At 38.3% G+C, this 22,773-nt stretch overlaps 1 protein-coding gene across 2 annotated transcripts in view; it reads left to right on the top strand.

Annotated features, from left to right (window-relative positions):
* Positions 1-22,773, top strand: part of LOC114657382 (zinc finger E-box-binding homeobox 1-like) — a 146,759-nt gene that overhangs the window by 17,724 nt on the left and 106,262 nt on the right. For both annotated transcript variants that reach the window (XR_007935845.1, XM_028809180.2), the window contains exon 2: positions 11,575-11,760. Coding sequence is in view for 1 of the 2 variants with exons in the window: in XM_028809180.2 (XP_028665013.1) it covers positions 11,628-11,760 (133 nt within the window). In the remaining variant the exon portion in view is untranslated. The remainder of the gene's footprint in view (positions 1-11,574; positions 11,761-22,773) is intronic.

The following is a 22,773-nucleotide window of genomic DNA, read 5'->3' as shown; positions in this document are numbered from 1 at the left end:
GCCTTGCGCCCTGTGTTGGCTGGGATTGGCACCAGCAGACCCCCGTGACCCTGTAGTTAGGATTCAGCGGGTTGGAAACTGGATGGATAAATGTTACTTACCCCATGTAGAAAATTTTTAACCTCATGTTTTCATAGAGAAATTAAATCAGAACTATGCAAACTCAGCATGGTTGGTAGATGACCAACATTGGACAGTGGCAAAAGATGTGAAAAATATCCAAGGAAAAAAGAAAAGCAATTCTCTTTTAACTGTTGTCGTATGTCCGATATCCATTTGTATGGTCAAAATGTGTGTGTCCTGCGGTGGGTTGGCACCCTGCCAAGGATTGATTCCTGCCTTGTGCCCTGTGTTGGCTGGCATTGGCTCCAGCAGACCCCCATGTCCCTGTGTTCGGATTCAGCGGGTTGGAAAATGGATGGATGGATGGATGTTTAAAATGTATGCATTTTTTTGTTAGAATATTATTAATATTTACTTCCTTAAAACTCTGCATTGAATGTCAACAGGGAGGATATCATTCCCACAATGCTGTATATTTGAATTAAAGATCTGCTTCTCCACCTTATTCATTGGTGAAGAATTTTCTTTTCAATTGACACGGCATTCAAATGTAAACACCACAAATGGCACATCCCTAATGCCTCAAATGCATGAGTTTACAGGTTTATAGTGATTAATGTTTCCTGAATTTAGAAAAAAAGATACAATAAGAAATGGTGCCACAACTTTAGCCATGCCCAGTGGAAGCCTATGAGGCTCAACTGTCGAATGTCAGAGTGGAGCAGAAGTGCATTTATAATATAGGCTGTAGAACTGAAACCATGAAAAATGAAATGAAATGTTACAATCGATATTTCTTGATATTTTGATACTTTGGAAACATTAATCAGTACCCCTGTGACTGTGTATAGTTTTGAAGAAAATCTGGTGAATTATTGGAGTTTCATCTGATGCAGGAGTTAACCTCATTGCCTCACAGATCCAAAATCATGGATTTGACTCCTGTGATCAGTTATCATCTGCCCATGTCTGTGTGGGTTTTTTTCCAGATGCTTCAGGTTTTCCTACCACATTACCAAAAATATGCAGGTTAGGTTAACTGAGACCTCTTAATTGGAGTATCTGTTTGTGTGCACATGTACGCGTGTGCCCTGCTCCTAGCTTTTTTCCGCCTTGTGCCCTTGTTGCCAGGATTGACTCTGGCCCTCTGTGACTCTGAACTGGATTAAAGCAATTTTGAAAATGTACATATGAATATAAGTTGAGTTAATTTGCAAGTGTAATATTTCTTCTTTATTTACATTTCTGTTTCTGACATTTCTATTATGGAAACGATATTTTAAAGTATTGTTTTCATATAAATATTCATATTTATGTGTAATATATTTATTGATATAGTTTATTAAGCCTCAGGGGTTGAAATTCATTTTCGAAACTGAGCCATTTTTTAATGTCACAACTTGTTCTTTCTGATGTAGAGAAAAAGCCAGACTTACTGAGAACAAAATTGCATCAGTAGATTAATACAAAAAATCTACAGAATGTAAAATAAAATATGCTGAGAAAAAAAGGATTTAAATTTTTTTTACCCATACTATATTTTTCCTATCACACTATTAATTTCATCAGGTTTAAGACAATTGAGCAGTCAACATAATCATATAAGTTTGAAAGCTGTTAATTTAAGAAATGTAATATATTTAGCGAAAATAGTGTCAACATATCCTTAGCTTAGGTGGTACAGTAGAACACATTACCACTTTACAGATCCAGCATGCTAGAGCACATCATTGTCTGCGTGGAGCTCGTATGTTCTCCCTGTGTCTCTGTAGTTTTCCTCACACATACTCAAAGTTGTGTATGTTTGTTTTAGTGGTCCCAGTGTGGATGGACCCTGTGATGGACTAGGCCCTTTTCCTGCATTGTGCCTAGTAGTGTCAGGATAAGCTCTTGCTCCATTCTCCTTTGAACTGGAGAAAGCACGGTGCTTAAAATAGAACTAAATTACTGGTAATACTCTTTTTATGGCGATAGTGATATTTGATCAAAAAGTTGGGGTTGAGGGTCCCCATGAATCTTCGAGTACTGGGATGCATCAACACTCAAACCAAAAAACAGGGAGGGAGTGGCATGGAGGTTCCCAGTGAAGATTCACTAAAAGATGCTGGTACTCATCCACATGCTAAGAAAAAGTGACAGTTCTCTTACATTGAAATTCGCAGAGGTGCCAATTGAGTAAGCAGGTTTGAGAATGACTATGACTATTATTCATTTGCAAGTAAATTCAGTATGACATGTTTACTTTGAAATTACCATGAAGTGTTGCTAAAACTGAATGACATTTCTGTGAATCATGGAATTATAAGTAAAAACTAGGGATGCACCGATACCACTTTTTTGGAAAACGAGTACGAGTACGATTTAAATTTACAGGTAACAGCTTTAGTCATATAATTTAACAAAAAAAACAAGAAACTCTCGTCTATCCACTGGGAGGTTAGGCTAATTAGCGACACGGGGCTAACACTGCTTGTCCAAATATCCGTGGTGAAACTAAACGCAGAGGAGGCATGCAGTAGGCTGTGGATATGTTTTTTCACGGAGTCGTGTAGTTTAGGCAGCTCCGTGTCAGTCATGTAGCGGCGGCTTGGGACATCATATCTGGGCTCCAGAACATGGAGGAGACGCAGGAATCCCACATTTTCTACCTCAGAGAGTGGCTGGTCACTCAATGCAATGTACTCGATAATTGCCTGTGTTATTTTCACAGCACGTGGATTGTCTCTGGACATTTTCTCTCGTCTTGCAAGAGTTTGCTGCAGCGTGGGTTGTGTTGGTTTAGAAGCGTGGGTAAACTCTTTGTACTCATTGTCGTGTTGGGATTTTAGGTGCTTGATTAAATTACTTGTGTTAAATGCGCTACCTTTTGAGCCTCCTCTGGACAATTTCGCTGAGCACAATTTGCAGTCCGCCTTTGTTTTGTCATCTTCATTCACTTTGAAATAGTTCCACACGGCTGACATGTCTCGCCTCGCCTTCTCCCCGCTCTGACCTGCAGCCGGGGCCTGGGGGCGGGCACTCGGCGCCTGTGATTAACCCCTTACACGCCGCTCAAACATAGACATTTCTCAGACCGTGGTATCGGTCCCCGGTATCGGGGGACTTTTAACGAGTACGAGTACTTTAGAAAATGTGGTATCGAGGCCGATACCAGATACCCGTTTCGGTATCGGTGCATCCCTAGTAAAGTCCTACTTTTTCTGCTGGATTGTCCTTGTTTTCAGAGTTAGGGAGCCATTAGTATATCAACAGCCAATTTCTCAAAAATTATTATTGAGTTTTGTTTGTTATTTTTTTCTTTGGGTCACTGATTTTATTTCTCAGAGATAGGTTTAAAGCAACCAACCTGCCATAAAGAAGTGTTGTAAGGGTTACAACACATTTGTGAGTTGACAGTAGTCAGTTTGTCAAATAAAAAGCAAAACTAAACACAAATTCCTTAAACAATCCAAATGAGTTTCATGAATTTTTGTATTGATTTAAGGGCCCTGTTTTTAGCCTTCAGTTTAACAAAGTTTAGTTGAATTTCTTCTAAAATGCAATTTAAAGAAAGGGCATCTCGCACTGGCCACATTCTTGGCTTCTCCTGCAAACTTGCCGAATTCCATAGCTGTATATTCCGGTCAAGTGCAACTGCAACAAAAAGGCATCCTATGGCTGCAAATGAGAACTTAATGAAACTTAAGCAATAAAAAAATTCTTAAGTACAAATTAAGTACAATTACAAAATAGTACTTTAAAAAAGATGTTGACTATTCTTGCAACAAGTAAGACAGGAATTGCTTACCCCATAAACATTGTAAGAATGGATGCTGTATAGCGCCTGACCCGACACAAATTGGACACGGGAGGCACATATAAAATAAAGCAAACTGTTTATTTTCTTCAGCTGGAGGGCACGTCTTCCCCACGTAATCCCTCCAGCCACAACACAGTCCCAAATAAAGCACAGTACACCAAGCACTCTCTCTTCTCTCTTCCACCACCACCACTCCTCCTCCTCCTCCTCCTCAGCAAGCTTTGTCCTCCTCCTCCTCCCGACTCTAGCTGCTGTGTGGTGGTTGCTGGCCCCCTTTTATCAGGCACCTGGAAGTGCTCCAGGTGGTTGATTGCTAATATCCGGCTGCACTCTCCGGGTAAGGCAAAACCAGTGCCCAAAAGGGGCCAGCTGCTCCTGTTGCAGCACCCCCTGGCGGCGCCTGCGGATCCCCACAGAGCTGCACAGAACTCCAACCCCCATGAAGCCCTGGGGGAGTCCGAGGCATGGCTGCAACACAGGGATGCTGCCATCTAGCGTCCATGGGGAGATACTGGGCTTCCCACCCTTGTCCCCCTGGCAGATGTGGTGAAGGGGCTGTGATGACCCCGGCCATCTTTCACAACATGTATGGGAAATATAGCCATTACAAATAGTGCTAATTAAAAATAGTGCAGGATATCCACAGTCCTGTGTTGAATTTCAAGCCTTGAGCATAGAGGTTATAATATCTTTTAGCTAATGCGTCTTAAGTTGAAACACTAGTTATTGTCTCTTTGGAGTTTGTGTGTTACTTCCCATGACTGGATGGGGTTTTCCTTACAAGAATTGTGCAGGACATGTTGATTTGACCCAAAATTTGACACATATAAGTGTGTAGATGAGTGCACCCTGCAAAGGACAGACAAATTGTTTATGATCTATTTCTTCTTGTGCTTGATGCTGCTTTACTAGGCTCTTGGGCCTGTAACTGTGACATAAGTTTTATGTAAGCTATATATTAGTTGATTGTTGCTTACATTTTGTAAGTGCCACAGAACCCAGATTATTTATACCCTGAATAACCAAGGTTCAACATTATCAGAGGTAAACCTCTAAATTTAATATACTACTGTTCTTGAATGTGTATACTTCTTTGTTTTTATATAACATTAAATTCACTAAAGTATGAAAAAAGGCTTAGAAGTGATACTGTACCATACAAATAGGCAAAATCTTTTATATCCGTAATTTTTAATCCAATATGTTCATTACTATCTGTTTAATTCAAGTTTTCAGTTTTCCAAAGCAGCAGTGGTCCACATTATCTCAGATAAGCAGAGTTAGTATATGTAGATATATTTAATTACTGATATTAACACTTGTGAGAATCATTAAAGGCCAGGATCTTGATAGGAGAGTTGTCACTTTCAAATTTTGTAAGGTTCCGTAAGGGCCCACATATTAAATTTTCTAGAATGGAATTCATGATATTTGTGCATCCAATACTGACCCAACATGCAGCTACATTATGTGTACTGTAAATCAATTTTTTAGGTGCACAGGTCTTCTTAGTTGGGGCCTCATGTGTAAACGGTGCGTACGTATAAAAATGTTGCGTACGTCCTTTTCCACGCTCACATCGCGATGTATAAAAACTAAACTTGCAGTAAAGCCACCCACATTTTCATGCCAGCTCAATCCTTTTTGCAAACTGGCAGCACCCAGCGTCAAAGCAGTGCTACTGTTCCTGTGTGGTTTCCCTTTCTTTTTTAGATCCACATCCCTGACCTATCACATACACTGAAATTAACTGTATATTGTTTATTAGTTTAAGGCATCTGATTGTAATCAACCCATAACTATTTAATGGTGCACCGAATGGCCAAACTATTCCAAATACCATTGCTGCTTTAGCGTTGTCACTCTCAGTGCACCACTCAAAATATTTAACCCACTTTATATGAGCTCTACAGCAGCTAATCGGATTATCGGGATACAGCATCTAGCACACGCTGCCTCAGCCACAGTCTATTTGAACTTCTACCATACAGTAACAGTACCTGCTTCAGAGCCTTTCCTGTAGGGATCTTGTGGTTCAGAAACAGTTTCATCCCAAGAGCTCTAAACACACTCAATCAGTTCATCAAGTGTTCCTGGTAGAACTGTTTGTACACATATTTACAATCACCTCACTGTAAACTTGCACTACAGTCATAATATTGCACAACCTGAGCCACTTCATAAAGCGCGCATTTACATAAGAGGACGACTAGCTTCTAATTTGATTTAGATTTCCAAGCGCTATCTTCTTGGAGCTGTTGAAATCATTTTTAAGATGAAATGCAGTAAAGTATATATATTACATTATATAGATAAATTTTTAACTTCATTTAAATAATGTATATTGTTAATGATTAAATATGTAAGGACTCATTGGGCAGCAGTAGTGATGATTTGGCACCCCATTCAGGGATTGTTCCTGCCTCACGCTATATACTTGCTGGGACTGGCGCGACCCTGGATGGATAGTTGGATGGAATAATTAAACATGTACTACGAAGATATTTTAACGTTCCATAAACGTTTTGAAGAATTGGCGTTCTGAGCTTACAGATGGCTTGATGTCTATTACAGAGCTGATTGTGTGTTGATTGGAGAAAGAAAAGAAAGGACAGGAATTGGGGGTTAGTACATTTGAGAGAGACAGTACTGCTGCAAAAAATTATTTCATTGAAGGTCGCACACGGCGCAGCAAGCATATTGCGGGAGGCAGGAACAATCTCTGGACAGGGCGCCAGCTCGTTGCTATAACTGCACCACCATGTCCCCATATTTAATACATGCTTTAATTCCTGTCATTATGAAAATGATATCAATTATACATCTTAGTATTTAAATTGTTCAGAGAGCTGTAATATCACAAATGTAATGTATTCTGCGTCCTGCCGGCGGAAGAGAAGAAGAAGAACGTAGTGATTCACACACATTGAGTATATAGAATATGAAGAATTTAACATGCTACTTTAGTTATGATGGGATTTGAGAATCTAATAAATGAAACAATTTTAAGATGAAGTTTATGACGTTTTACTTTAATGACAAAATAAACTACGTGATTAAAGTGGAAATTTCATGATTAAAGTAGACATTTGGACATTTTTTTCCACTGTGTCCCAATTTTGCTTTTCTTTTTTCTGTACCCTAATATGCTCCCATATGACACTCAGATTGTGGGCTACGACTCGCCTTTTCATGACTACTTTGATACCTGAGCACTTCTTTATTTCGGGCACTGTGCGACTTTCTGGTCTTGAACTTTCAAGTTTCTCCGCCACTGTGTCACTCGATCAACTTCCTTTTGTTTTTTATTACACTGCTTAAACCAACAAATAGTACATTTTTCCTTGCCTCTACTTGGTATTCGCTTAAATTCTTCTTGATCCCCCGTGCTTTTGCCATTGTCTTTTCACATAATACAAAACATAAGGGTTTTTTTATATTGATTTGCATATTCAAAGAGGCGTAATTCTAGGTGGAGTCGGGGTGGGGTGGCAGGTGCATGCACGAGTGTTACTTTTCACATTGATCGGGATTTATGTAGTGGAAGAACGTGGAAGTTGGTGTATGCATAGATTTATACATTTGGATTTTTGTGTGCGTACGCACATTTTCACTTTTGTTCGTACACCATGTTTTGGTGTGAATTCAATACACGGTGCTATGCATAAGGCCCCTGGTCTCTGTACTTTTGTAAGTGGAGAATATTTTCTGGAACTGAACGAAGGGTGTGGTGGAAAAACACCATCAGAATGCTTATAAGCTGCAAAGTTATATATCTAGAATTTTTAGGTATCTTTACTTTGATTCATCAAGTGTTTTTCAAATACACCATCTGAAACCTTTAACAATGCTTTTCTAATGGAGAATAACTATGCTGAAATATATCTCACTTGTGTCTGAGCAAAGGTCTTCTGAGACTTCTATTATTTTTTATAGGTACTATTGAAGAGTACCAGAGTTCCTCAGAAATAGTTATCATTTTCATCATTGTGGCTTGTGTGCTTTCTTCTAAAATTGATTAGGTATTCCCCATGCTTGTTATGAGAAAATACTTAGAATTTTCCGGCATGTAGCCCAGGAGTCCTGTGTGACAGATACTGCCATGATAAATTTATTTCACTAATATACTTACAGTATGAGATATCATTGAAACATCTAAAATGGTTCAAAAAGTACTCATATCATTTTTAATGTCTATCTAATGGGAAGCTACAAGCCATCAATTAGGCTTCACTCGTAGTGATCAACAGTGTAGGCCACATGCCATTAAAAGTTTGAGAATGTATATGCCCATTATCTCAGAAAATGATGTAGCTATATAAGGATCAGTTTATTGTTAAGTGAATTTTAAAATCTGCTTCAAAGCATTTACTAAGGGAAGATGCTCATCTTTAAGAATCTCTGGTGTCAGACTAAGAATAGAAAGATAGATGTTGGTTTTGACTTCTAGTGATTTTTGTTGGTTCACATATATTCTGTATTCTGTAAAAGCTGAATTCACACTGGCCTTTGAGATTTATTTGGACATTAGTTCAGGATATCCTAAAGTCAGAACCAATATGCTTTGTGTATTTTGTGGATGTGTGACAGACTTAAAGGAATCCAAAAGTAAATTGGGGTGCCAGCTGTGCCACCCAGTTTAATATCAAAAGCAAAACAGAAAATGAGCATGCATTCGGTGGAGCATAAACAAAAAAACAGGCTGCTGTATTCGTCTTGCTGGGTGCCAAAAGAAATGGGTTCAGAAGAATGGGTCAAACTTTGGTGGAACTCCATCATACCGTGGCTCGGGTCAAAATGCGACACTTCCTTCTGGGGATGCCCGACTTCTTAGGTTCAGTTTCCCTCACTGATCGTCTTCTCGGCACTATGGAGGGGAAAAAAAGAGACAGTAGTGACAGCGCCCCTCTTGTCTTGGGGTGGTATTACATAGTTCAGTGGAGCCCTGAAGGCATTCCTCTGACGCACAGTAATTTAAAGGTAATTGGAGGAAATAAATACAGTGTGCTGCTGCTGCTGCTGACATGGTTGTCCTTCCTCTGAGGAGAGGACTTCTGGAGCTCTGTTAACGTGACCATTGGATTCTTGGTCACCTACTTGACAAAGGCCATTTTTGCCCAAATACTCAGTTTGGCTGGGCAGCCAACTCTAGGAGGATTCCTGGTATTTCCAAGCTTCTTCCATTTCACAATTTTTATGACCACTGTGTCGCTGCGGACATTCAGTGTGTTAAAAATGGTTTTATAGCCTTGCCCTGTTCTATGCCTCACCACAATTTGATCACAAAGGTCTACAGAGTTCCTTGGACTTGATGGCTTGTTTTTCGTCCTGTAATGCAGTGTGAATTGGGGAACCTTATAAACACAGCTGTTTGCTTTTCTTAATGTTGTCCAGCCAAATTTGCCATAGGTAGACTCTAGTCAAGTTCTAGAACATCTTAAGAATAATTAAAACCAAGATGCACCTGACCACAATTCGGAGTGCCACAGCAAAGGGTCTGAACACTTCTGAACACTGAATGAGAGATTTCGGTTTTTAATTTTTATTAAATTTGCAGACCTTTACAAAAATATGTTTTCTGCTTGTAATTACGGGTTATTGATTATAGATTGAAGGGCAACAATGGAAAATCTGTCCTTTTAAAATTAAATCTACAACACAATAAAGTGCACAGAACATGAAGGGTCTGAATACTAATCCACTGCATGATTATTTTTGAGAACATTTTCAATAATAATGCCATTTTCTACATTTCTGAAAAAGTCAGTGAAAAATGGAAGATTGTAGGTTATTATCTTCATTTTGATTTTTGATGTAAATTTTGTAAAAAGTTACATTTATGTTTAACATTTTTAGCTTTGCCATCATTTTATTGCAAATACTGTCCATGTATGTCCTTTTCTTCATATCTTGTTGGCAAATTAGGATCAGGAATTGTTTTCACTGTTTGACTTAAAGGGTTACTTTTCCTAGTTTCACTATGGAGCTCTAAGTAAAGTATAGTTAACTTGACTTTAATGACACTTTCAAGTTTTCTGGATTGTTTCTGTGCCTTGCTAGTTGTTTTTAAATATTGTTTCTAGTTCCTATTCAGCTCTATTCATATGTTTAAAATGGATCTTCAGATTTAAAAAAAAATAATAATTTGGAAAGGGTGGCACGGTGACGCAGTGGTAGCGCTGCTGCCTCGCAGTTAGGAGACCTGAGTTCACTTCCCGGGTCCTCCCTGCATGGAGTTTGCATGTTCTCCCCGTGTCTGTGTGGGTTTCCTCCAGGTACAGTAATCCCTCCTCCATCGCGGGGGTTACGTTCCAGAGCCACCCGTGAAATAAGAAAATCCGCGAAGTAGAAACCATATGTTTATATGGTTATTTTTATATTGTCATGCTTGGGTCACAGATTTGCGCAGAAACACAGGAGGTTGTAGAGAGACAGGAACGTTATTCAAACACTGCAAACAAACATTTGTCTCTTTTTCAAAAGTTTAAACTGTGCTCCATGACAAGACAGAGATGACAGTTCCGTCTCACAATTAAAAGAATGCAAACATATCTTCCTCTTCAAAGGAGCAAACAAATCAATAGGGCTGTTTGCTTTTAAGTATGCGAAGCACCGGGCACAAAGCTGTTGAAGGCGGCAGCTCACACCCCCTCCGTCAGGAGCAGAGAGAGAGAGAGAGAGATAAAAAAATCAATACGTGCCCTTCGTGCTTTTAAGTATGCGAAGCACCGTGCAGCATGTCCTTTCAGGAAGCAGCTGCACAAATGATAGCAACGTGAAGATAATCTTTCAGTATTTTTAGACGAGCGTCCGTATCGTCTAGGTGTGCGAACAGCCCCCCTGCTCAATCCCCCTACGTCAGGATCAGAGAAAGTCAGCGCAAGAGACAGAGAAAAGTAAGCTGGGTAGCTTCTCAGCCATCTGCCAATAGCGTCCCTTGTATGAAATCAACTGGGCAAACCAACTGAGGAAGCATGTACCAGAAATTAAAAGACCCATTGTCCGCAGAAACCCGCGAAGCAGCGAAAAATCCGCGATATATATTTAAATATGCTTACATATAAAATCCGCGATGGAGTGAAGCCGCGAAAGGCGAAGCGCAATATAGCGAGGGATTACTGTACTCCGATTTCTTCGCACAGTCCAAAGACATGCAGGTTAGGTGCATTGGCGATTCTAAATTGTGCTTGGTGTGTGTGTGTGTGTGTCCTGCAGTGGGCTGGCGCCCTGCCCGGGATTTGTTCCCTGCCTTGCGCCCTTCTCCATATAGTCAAGAGAGAGTGGTTTTATTGTCCTAACCAGAGTGTGTTAATAATGAAAATGAAAACTGATTAGTTTGACTTTTCCTTCCCTGAGAATATGGTCAGTTAGAATTTTGATTGTTTGGATTATCTTTCACAAACAATATGAAATAAATTCAGCAGATTTTTCACTAACTGGTGAATGCTCTGCAGATGGTGAACTAAGAAGGTGCAAAACCAGGAGCTCTGAAGTCTAAGCTAAAGAGCCTTTTTAAACAACAAATTAGTAAATGTGAATGTAACCCTTAAGTAAACCAAACTTTAGCAATTACTTAAGATGCAAATAGACTACATTCCAGGAAAATATTCTTTAGAAATTTAGATTAAAATTGAGTAAAGTATCCATTTAATGCTTTAGAGTACTTTTTAAAGTAGGTTTATTAATCATTTTATCTTAATTTTATTCTTCAGGATCACATTCCAATGTGTACGCTGTTTGTGCACGTAAGTTATTACACAACGCAATGAATTCTCAAGATGAAGTCAAAGAAAAAACCTCTTCGACAGAGAATGGGCAGAGCAGTGCCTCTGAAGTGATTGCATTTGTTGTTGGCGAAAATGGGCAGCTTCTGTCAGTGCAAGAGGAGGCAGCAGCAGGTATTTATTCTTTTACACACACACACACACACACACACACATATATATGTATATAATAGCTTATTAGTTTACTCGGGTTTGAAATTAACAACAAAAAGTAGCTACTTATTAGTTTTATTGAGGACTAGCCGTTCCCCCATGGTTCAGCCCGCGTAGTAGTGAAACAGGACAAACTTTAAAAATCAATAAACAAACCATCACTAGCTAAGCGGAGGCAAGGTCTGCTCCAAAACACAGAGGTAGAGCGAATCCAACGGAGGCTGGCGTGGGAGTGAGGAGGGCCCCACCCAGCTCCCCACTCCTGATGTCACGCTTCCCCATCCCCTCAGCCCGCAGCCTCTTTCTCGGATTAGCACAAATAAATCGCTCCTGTAAGCGAACTATGATACTTGGCGTGATGAGTGAAGTCACAAAACCAACCGAATTGTTCAAGCAAATTATAGAAAAAAAAAAACGATCTAAATCCATTAGGTAGTTCTCTTGTGAAAAGCGGACAGACAGACAGACAGACGTTGGATTTTATATATAGAGAGATGAGTGAGACATGTTCGCTATTAGATTGGTGTTCACTCGCACCTTAAGTTTAACATGCACACAGAAACACACACACACAGAGAACATATTCTCACAATGACATATGTGTGATACCACGTGTCATGCCGCATTTTGTAATCACAGTTACAGTTGCATACCTTCAGCTTTAATAGCTGCTTTTGTAGCTTTTCTCTTTTGTTATAATTAAATTGTTATGGCCAATAAACATATGTGTGTGGTGTTGGAATTGTCACAAAAAATTTAAACTCTTAAACATTTACAAAATGGCAAAAGCACTTCAGGTATTGCTTCAATTTATGGAGTTAGAAGAACAGTGAACAATATAAAACGTCATGCTGACAAAATTGAAAAACGTGTTGAAAATGGAAACCACTCTTGGTAATATTATTCTGTAATAATGTTAATGTTCTTCTGCATTGTAATTTACTTTTTAAATTCTGTTATATTATGTTTTGTTAATAACTTGTGATGCGCTATATGGGAGCTGAAAGGGCAGACTGCTGTGTAAGCGGTGGGACTGGGTGAAGGGCTTCTGTTCTGTGAGGGGCAGACACACCTGTTAGGAGATGAGTGAAAGGAGAAGTTAGGAGAAAAAGGAAAGTGTGTCAGAAGGAAGTTCTGAGTAGGGAGTCAGGAGACAATAAGCAGGAGTATTTGTGATATAGAAAAAGACAGATTATGAGTGGTTGGAGATAATTATTGGTAGAGAAAGCTTTCTTTTATTGTTTTGGAGATGTGCTCTGTAACCCAGATAATGGAGCATAAGACAGAGCACCGTTTGTTACGGAATATAAAGCTTGATGAAAAGAAGCAATGTCAAGAGTGGATGCTGCCCTTGGGTGGATTTTTACTTTAGCAATTGGCATGATGCATACATTTCACTCTTCAACATCCAGATCACATGGTCTCTCTCTTTCTTTCTGATGTATGCCTTTCTAATGTTCTTTTTTGTGGTGCTTTAGATGGGCCATTTTTTATGTTGAAATCACACATGGGATTCTGGTACATATGACATCACACACATGTGATTGGATAGCAATTCTGGTGAATGATGGCTCTGCCCAAAAGCTGTGATCTTGTATGTATCTGCAGAGTCTCTTACTGTCTCCGTTCTTTTTACCATGAAGTTATAAAACTTGTCTGACCATTTTAATTAGAAGCACCATAAATTCCATGGATAACAAAACAGATGCATTAAAGTTATAAATGACTGGTACAATACAGAAAGAATGTACAGATATATTTGAGTCATAAGTTATTAGTCCACAAGAGAGGATGCTTTCAACGTAAATTGCCTCTGTACATTAGTTAGTTAAATTGCCTTAAGGGTCCTGTAAATTCCTTTGTAAATTGGTTCATCATGGATTGTTTGAGGAAATTGGAAAACTTAATATAAGTAGTTCACAGTTTCAAAAAATGACGATTTTATTCTCCAGGACATTGGTTCACACAAATCTTGCAAAATTTACACACTGTTAAGATTAATATTACCGTATTTTTGGAGCTAGCTAGCTAGCTGGATTATAAATATAAATGTGCCTACTCCCTACATAGGCAGTAAAGTTAAAGTCATCCCATTTGATAAATATATATATATATATATATATATATATATATATATATATATATATATATATATATATAAATATATTCGGTTGGGGTGTTATGGGCCCCATATTCATATGATTTAGCGTCAACAAAGTACTTACAGGGTCAAAAGTGCATTATCAGTTCTATTTAAAATACACCAGCCATCTGTCGGTTAATAAAAAAGCAATGCCTTTATGAAGAGACAATATGCAAATGGTGTTTGATCAGAACTTCCCCATCCCCATTTATGGTGAAAATTGAAATGGCCGCTAAACAACGCAAACACTTCAACAAATAGCATACATCAATTAATAAGATCATCCATTCAAAGATTAATTAGATTTGATTACAGTAGATTAGATAAACTTTATTAATCTCTAGGGGAAAATCAGATGCATTCAGCAGCAGAAAAATAAAAAATCAAGGATATATACTCACAGGGAAAATAACAGCCAGCCGATCAATAAATAAATAAATAAATGTGTATTGTGCCATTATTTCAAAATTAACTTGACAAGTACATCAGGAGGAAGCATTGAATTGTGTTATAGCAGTATGCAGAAAAGACCCTCAGATGTGTTTCTTGGCACACTGTGGTGGAAAGAGACTATGGCTAAAAGTGCTTCAAGACAGCACCTCCTGGAGAGAATAGAGAGAATTTGTCATAATGACATCCAGTTTTGCCACCATCCTCTTTTCCATAACAGCTTTCAGTGTGTCCAGGATTCACCCTGTGATGGAGCAGGCTTTCCTGAAATGTTTGTTAAGGCATTGTGCGTCATTTGAGCTCAAGTACCTTCCCCAGGAGACTGCAGCATTGAACAACACACTAATAAATAAATAAATACATAATAATAATAATAATAATTCATTACATTTATATAGCGCTTTTCTCAGTACTCAAAGCACTATCCACACAGGGAGGAACCGGGAAGCGAACCCACACATACATACATACATACATACATACATACATACATACATACATACATACATACTATTTATATATTTTCAATCATGTTTGAATAGGGCAATTGGCGTGTCCTATCGAATAGTTTAAAAATCCACAAAGAAAGAAAGATAATGAAGAAGTTAATATCCTTTGAATAGATCATTCACAAATGTCTAGGTCTAAACAAGTTAAAATGAAACCAAGTCAAAATTACAATGTTTTCCTTAGGAATTTTGTTTGAGCACAAGTCGCTTATAAAGTTGTTCCTTTCCCTAGTTTGTGTTTTTTTTTTGGAGTCTCCTTATAGTTTTTGTTTCCTCCTATTGTCTCCTATAGTTCTCCTAATCAGTTATTTCTCTTCATTTGTATTTGTGTCCAATGGGATTAATTATTTCACCTTAATGCTTTTTAATTGAATCAGTTTGGTTAATAATGTGTTATTACCCAGGGGGACAGCACCTTCCAGTTTCGCAGGAGAACTCTTTAATCAAGCTGCTTTAGTCTAATTGCTGGGGCATTGAGATTTCCTCATTGTTCTCGGCTCCTCTTCTCTTTTTAAGTTTCAACACTCCTGTCATGTGTATTGGGTGCATTTTGCTCTAATTTTCTTTGGACAGGTTCAACTTTTATTATCATTTGTTTTTTTAGGTGCCAGCTATTTCAAATTGAAAGATTTTAGAATATATTCTGTTCTGAAATAGTTCATTTTATGTTTTTATTAAGCACTTGCTTTTGTATATTTTGGGATTGTATTTGTTTTGAGTACACGTAGCATTCGGCTTACTGATTTCTTGTGGAGTTATCATTCTTTGAGATTTCTGTAATTTGTTCTTCTTGGACACTTGATGCTTAGTTTTTGTTTAATTAATAAACTATCTCATCTTGTTGCTTTCTCTTCCCATTAATGGTAAAATATGCAGCATCATTGCAATAAGACATGCAAAATTGCAGTACCTGTGAAATCCAGAAACACAAAATGGTACTGCCAATGAAAAATAAATACCCAAGCTGGTGACAATATGATATAATCAAAATGTCAAAATAGTGATAACAATATAATAAATCATTAATCTAAATATAAACTAACACTATTAATCATGGTGGCGCAGTGGTAGCGCTGCTGCCTCGCAGTAAGGAGACCCGGGTTCGCTTCCTGGGTCCTCCCTGCGTGGAGTTTGCATGCTTTCCCTGTGTTTGTGTGGGTTTCCTCCCACAGTCCAAAGACATGCAGGTTAGGTGCATTGGCGATCCTAAATTGTCCCAAGTGTGTGCTTGGTGTGTGTGCCCTGCCGGAGGTTTGTTCCTGCCTTGCGCCCAGTTTTGGCTGGGATTGGCTCCGGCAGACCCCCGTGACCCTGTGTTAGGATATAGCGGATTGGACAATGACTGACTGACTATTAATAAATAAGATGTTCTTGAATCTATCTATCTATCTATCTATCTATCTATCTATCTATCTATCTATCTATCTATCTATCTATCTATCTATCTATCTATCTATCTATCTATCTATATAAAGACAGGAATTGCTTTTTAGGAGCCTTTCACAGCTGTATGTGATTTAATTCCAAGATGAAGGGTACCACCATGGTTATAGATGACATAAAGTAGTTCCATAAGTGACCTCTGCAAGAGATTATCATAGTGACATGATCCTTCCACACTTGTTGCAACAAAATGTGAAATGTACAGCAAAAATAAACCCTGGAAAATTCAAGAACAAATTCACCTGCACATTAGAAATCGTGGATCACAGACACTGCGGTGGGCTGGCGCCCTGCCCGGGGTTTGTTTCCTGCCTTGCGCCCTGTGTTGGCTGGGATTGGCTCCAGCAGACCCCCGTGACCCTGTAGTTAGGATATAGCGGGTTGGATAATGGATGGATGGATGGATGGATCACAGACATGGCTACTGAGGACTTATAAGATACCACAAGACTTCTTGGACTGTACATGACAGCACATGGCTTCTAGTTGGGGTAGGCAAGGTGCAGTTGTTTATTGATATTCTTGCTATTAAGAAACTTCCTTCATTTATAATACTAAAGAATTGCAGAAATTGGGTCTTAGTGTGGAAAAATGTATAAAAAATGTTGTACTTTAAAAACACAATTTCCCTTAGTAAATTAATTATTGTGAAACAAATAACCTTGAAAAATGATGAATTTATCCTGTAAGCAAGTTTAGAAAAATGAATTCATTGATAAAAATCCACCTTCAACCTATTTTTGTGCAGGAGTTGAATGCATGGTGAAGAGCTGACAAATGATGGTGTCCATATGCCAGAGCGATCTTTCAGTAAAAAAGTTATTATTATTATGATTATTTCCTAGAATATTATGTCAAAGGACCTACATTAATTCTTTCTATCTTTGACACCTTCCATTGATTGCTGGGTGACTTCCAGCATTGTTGCATACTTGGGAGTTAATTTACATTATCCATTATGATGTCCTCAATGAAACCATTTTTGAACTTACTGTATGTTGTGCTCAAATAGCTTGGTCATTTTATATCAGTAGGACTGTCAGATTGAATGTCAGAACATGCTTTCCCAGCTTTATGAAAATTACTGTATGGATCTTTTAATACCATTTATTGTCTTAAAAATAACAGTGAAGGTGACTTTTTACATATATAAAAAGATTTTCAAACACATGCAGCTAGTGCTAATCTTCACAGTTTTTCCACATACTGCTTTGCTGCAGCGTGTGTACTTGGAATGCCTGTCTCAGTTGTTCTCAAAGCTCTTGCTGCTCCCTTCAAACACGGACCTTGTGACAGCCTGTCAAATGAGGTGGAGCTGGATCCACAGACTGGAGTGAGGTGAACTTTTCTATTCATATGCTATGGTTAATTCACCTTGGCATAAGTGTTTGAGCAAAGGCAATTTTGTTTTGGTTTTGTATGTGAATATCTGGTAAAATGAGGTAATGCAAAGAGTGTCCGTTCCACTCTCTCCTTGATTGTTACTTTGCATGCACAGAGGGTCTTGTTATAAAGTGCTGTGTTTTCAAGTGTTGTTTTTGTAAGAAAGCTGGAGTTTTTACATGCCTTTTTTAAGCAACAGAACATGAGCCACTAGCACTTAATTCTTCACAGGCGCATCAAGAGCAAAAAAGTAAAAATATTTTTAAGATAAAAAACTACACATATAGTGCACATTTTTAATACGAGTTTTCAGATCTAGGGTTTGGCTGATTGAGCACCCCTATCATTCCAGGGCTTTCGCACAATTATCTCCATTATCTGCTAAGTAGTCCATATGCTCCCACACAGCAGATATTAAAGGAATGCTCTTCCCCAAAATGATATTTTTGTATACAAAGATTGGCCAGTCTGCTTGGCAGTGGTGGGCGAGAAAATTTTTTAATCCCATGGTTTTGTGGAGAAAAAACACATCGAAGATTCAAAGTGAACAGGAACCAATGGTGACCAACTATGGATAATGTCAAACAATGTGAAAAACAACCATGGAAAAAAGAAAAAAATCTTGTGACACATAATCTACATACCCGTTATTCATTTGTATTCTCAGAACACATGAAATGTATGTGTTTTTTGCTAAAATACTAATACCTCCACAAAACTCAGCAGAAAGTTAAACAGGAAAGACACTTTCCCTTAATACTGTGCATTTAGATAGATAGATAGATAGATAGATAGATAGATAGATAGATAGATAGATAGATAGATAGATAGATAGATAGATAGATAGATAGATAGATAGATAGATAGATAGATAGATACTTTATTAATCCCAATGGGAAATTCACATTCTCCAGCAGCAGCGTACTGATACAATAAACAATATTAAATTAAAGATTGATAATAATGCAGGTAAAAAAAAAAAAAACAGACAATAACTTTGTATACTGTTAAATGTTAACGTTTACCCCACCCCGGGTGGAATTGAATAGTCGCATAATTTCGGGGAAGAATGATCTCCTCAATCTGTCAGTGGAGCAGGACAGTGACAGCAGTCTGTCGCTGAAGCTGCTCTTCTGTCTTGAGATGATTTAAATTGAAGACCCACCTTTTCTTGGTCAAGACAGAGTGTTTTGGGAAGTGCCCTTTCTGTTTTTGTCTTTTATTGAGTTTCTACACTGAGATCTCCATGTAGGTTCACTAGAGCTCAGCCGGGCTCACCATTGGGTTCTTTTTCACATCTGTGACAGATGGATATCAGCAAAAATGAAACAGAAGGTCTACAGGACGGTAGTGATACCAGCTATTCTACTGTATATGGGTTGGAAATGGTGGCACTGACCAATAAACAGAAGACAGAGCTGGAGTTGGCAGAGTTAAAGATGCTAAGATTTGTACTGGGTGTGACGAGGATGGATAGGATTAGATATGAGGACATTAGAGGGTCAGCTCAAGTTGGACGGTTGGGAGACAAAGTCAGAGAGGTGAGATTTTGTTGGTTTGGACATGTGCAAAGGAGAGATGCTTGGTGTATTGGGAAAAGAATGTTAAGAATAGAACTGCCAGGCAAGAGGAAAAGAGAACGGCCTAAGAGGAGGTTTATGGATGTGGTCAGAGAAGAAATGCAGGTTTTGGGTGTAACAGACAAGGTGCAGAGGACAGGAGGATATGGAAAAAGATGTGGCAAACCCTAACGACCAACTGAAGAAGAAGAAGTTACAAAGGCCCTTCTCTTACTGTTGCTAGGTTTGGCTGGATGGCCAGCACTAGGAAGAGTCATAGTTGCTCCAAGCATATTCCATTTAAAACTTATGAAGGCAACTGTGCTCTTATGAACGTTCAGTGTTGCAGGAAACTTTTTGTAGCCTTCCTGAGATCTGTGTCTCAACACAATCTTGTGTCTAAGCTCGGCAGTCAGTTCCTTGAACTGCATGGCTTGGTTTTTGCTAACCTGTGCGGCCTTCTGTAGACAGGTGTGTGCTTCTCCTAATCCTGTCAAATTAATTGAATTGACCACAGGTGGTAGAAACACCTCAACAGTAATCAATAGATTGGGATGCACCTGAGTCATATTTTAAGTGTTATAGAAAAGGATCTGAATACTTGTGTCAATGTGATTGTTCCATTTTTTATTTTTAATAAATTTGCAAAAATGTCTAAAACCCTGCTTTTGCTTTGTCATTTTAGAGCATTGAGTATTGCATGATGGGGGACAAAATTAGTTTAAATGATTTAAGCACAAGACAAAATGTGAAAAAGGGAAGGGATCTGAATACTTTCTGAATCCATTGTATGTAAACGTGTAAAGTAGTAAAAACCTGAGATCATACATAAGGCTAAAATCTATGAGGCGGAGAAAGAATGATTGTGAGTGACCATGTGAACATAGATTTAAATCCAATAACATCCTCCTTAATCTCACCTTCCCAATGGTTAACACACAGAAGCAAATTAATGTAAAACAGAACAAATACAGTGTTCAAATGTAATGCATACAGTGATGGCAAATAATGCAAAGTCCAGTCCATAATAATAAATATTTGCATTTGAATGAATTATGATGATGGGACAAAGGCCTACTTTCTATGCAAATGATACATAGAATAATAGCAGCTAAGTCCCAAGCACATTAAAAGAAAATCTCACCAGATCAATTGCTAACTTTGTATAGTGGTTGGGAGCAGAACTTCTGGTGGATTCTGTCATCAGTCTTTCAGGGTAGGTTCCCCTTCGTACAGTCCAAAGCTGCTCAGAATGAACTTCTTATTCTTGTAGTATTTTTAATCCATATTGAAATGTGATATGTCCTTCTATGCATGCAGATGGCCTATAAGAAGTGAACTCACCAAAACATGAACTTCAAACTTCACACCAAACCGACCAACTAACTCACAACTCTTGCACCTAACATATTTATATGGAGGTGAATGGTGGCCATTTCAAACCAGCGTTTAAGGTAGAATCCTTTAAATTATTGCATCGTTTACTACCATTTCTTAGTAGGGTTATGGAATAATTCAAATGCATACAGAAATCAAGGCAGTATACATTAATATTAATAAACCTACTTACAAACTTTGTATATATATTCCACATGTAGCACTGTTGCATATTTCATCCTTATATATGTAATAAATATGATATAATATACAACCCGAAATCAGAAAATGTTGGGATGGTAGGGAAAGTGCAAATAAAACAAGAACAGTGATTCTTAATTTGACTTTGACAGTTATATTTAATTGCTGACAGTATGAACCCAAGATATTTCATGTTGTGTCTGGTCAACTTCATTTCATTTGTTAATATACATCCATTCCTGCATTTCAGGCCTGCAGCACATTCCAAAAAAGGATGAATAAAGAATTTCCCACATTTAATATTTTTCTTGGATGTTGTTGTTGACATTAAAAACAGCAAAACTTCTTGTCTAAGGCAGTACAGGTGTTTTAAGAGTAAATTCACAATGCAACTAAAGGTGACACTATTACGAATTTTGCCTTTTATCAGATTTTTTGTGTGACTGTTCATATTACTTTTGCAAGTAATCCTAATTTGATATGAATGTTTACATAAATACAGTAAATGCTCACTGTTCACTAATTAATTTCCATTCTCTTATCCTCTGTTATAAAATTGTAACTCATTTCGTTGTATCATTTTGCATATTTGTGGATAAGGTTCTCACTTAAGTCCTCTGGATTTAGAGGATGGACATCAAGGGGTTGTATTTGCAGACATTTTCAGCAAAAAATGCACACCACGGTTGCCATGCTGAATGGCTCAACAAGGGTCTGCCTGGCACTGAGAGGCATGGAAAAGCCTTTGAACCCTATTTGTGAAGGGAACTGGGGGTTGCAGTTGTCCCCGTGAATGGAGAATTCCCAGTAAGTGCAAGTCATAGGCTTGCACTGGTAAAGTCTCTGCCCTATGTACACACCATCTGTTCCTAGTACTGATAGTGTAGTCCTCAGAGTGGCCCCATTGTGGTCTCTTACAGCCTCGGGGAGAGCATCTAGAAAATGATTGCAGAGGAAGTAGAAGTGGTAACAAGGTTCCCATAGGTGAACATGTTGAAGGATCAATCTCAAGTAACAAGGGACTAGAGCGGAGGCCTGGCACATCCACCCGACTCTGTCATACCTTGATAGTCCTCCAGATCCTAACACTATTTTTCCCATAGCTCAATGCTTCAATATCCGCGACTTCCATTATTCCTTGATTTTTTGAGAAAGTAATCCCTGCAGATAATGAGAATTGGCTGTATATCCTGAAAGTGCATGGCATGTACAAAATCAATAAATCAATAAAGATGCTGTGATACTTCACAGTTAAGCACTGAACATCGGAAAATTTGTCAGTTCATGATGGCACGGAAGAGAAATAGAAAATGGAAAATTGTGGCTATTGCTTTGAAGTAGTTAAGTCTTTTCTGAAAAGGTGTCCTTACCTGTCATTTTAATTACCCCAAGTTTGCCAAAGAGGTCAGATCTGTTCCACATATGAGTGAATAAATGGGAATTATTTTACTTTCAAAAATCAAACAGAAGCTTGTACATGCCATGCTGTAATTGTGTTTAAGACTCTTGTGAATTCAAGATGGCACTGTTGCTATCAACAACTCAGGGATGTTAATGAAAAGAGTGAAAATCTAAAAGAACAAGAAGAATAATATTAATTTCACAGTTTAAACACTATTTTACCAAATTATATGATGCTTTTCTCATACTGTATAGTTCACTTCCTGTCAATTTTTTCCCTTCAAATAATTTGCTCTACCAGACCATTATTTCTTCACCATTATTTACAGCAGAAACGAAGAGTTCAAAACACTTTTTTCAGTTACTAGCTGTACCCCGTGGATGCGCCCACATAGTACTAAAACAGGACAAACTTTAAAAATCAATAGACGTTGGCACTGTATCTGATCGTGTTCAGCTCTGACGAGAGAGCGTTCCCCGCGTGGGGAGAAAAGCACATGGCCGTGAT

This window comes from Erpetoichthys calabaricus, chromosome 9 (assembly GCF_900747795.2).
Source record: "Erpetoichthys calabaricus chromosome 9, fErpCal1.3, whole genome shotgun sequence".
Lineage (NCBI taxonomy): Eukaryota > Metazoa > Chordata > Cladistia > Polypteriformes > Polypteridae > Erpetoichthys > Erpetoichthys calabaricus.
Note: the sequence above shows the minus strand (reverse complement) of the source record. Positions and strands in the feature narration are given on the sequence as shown.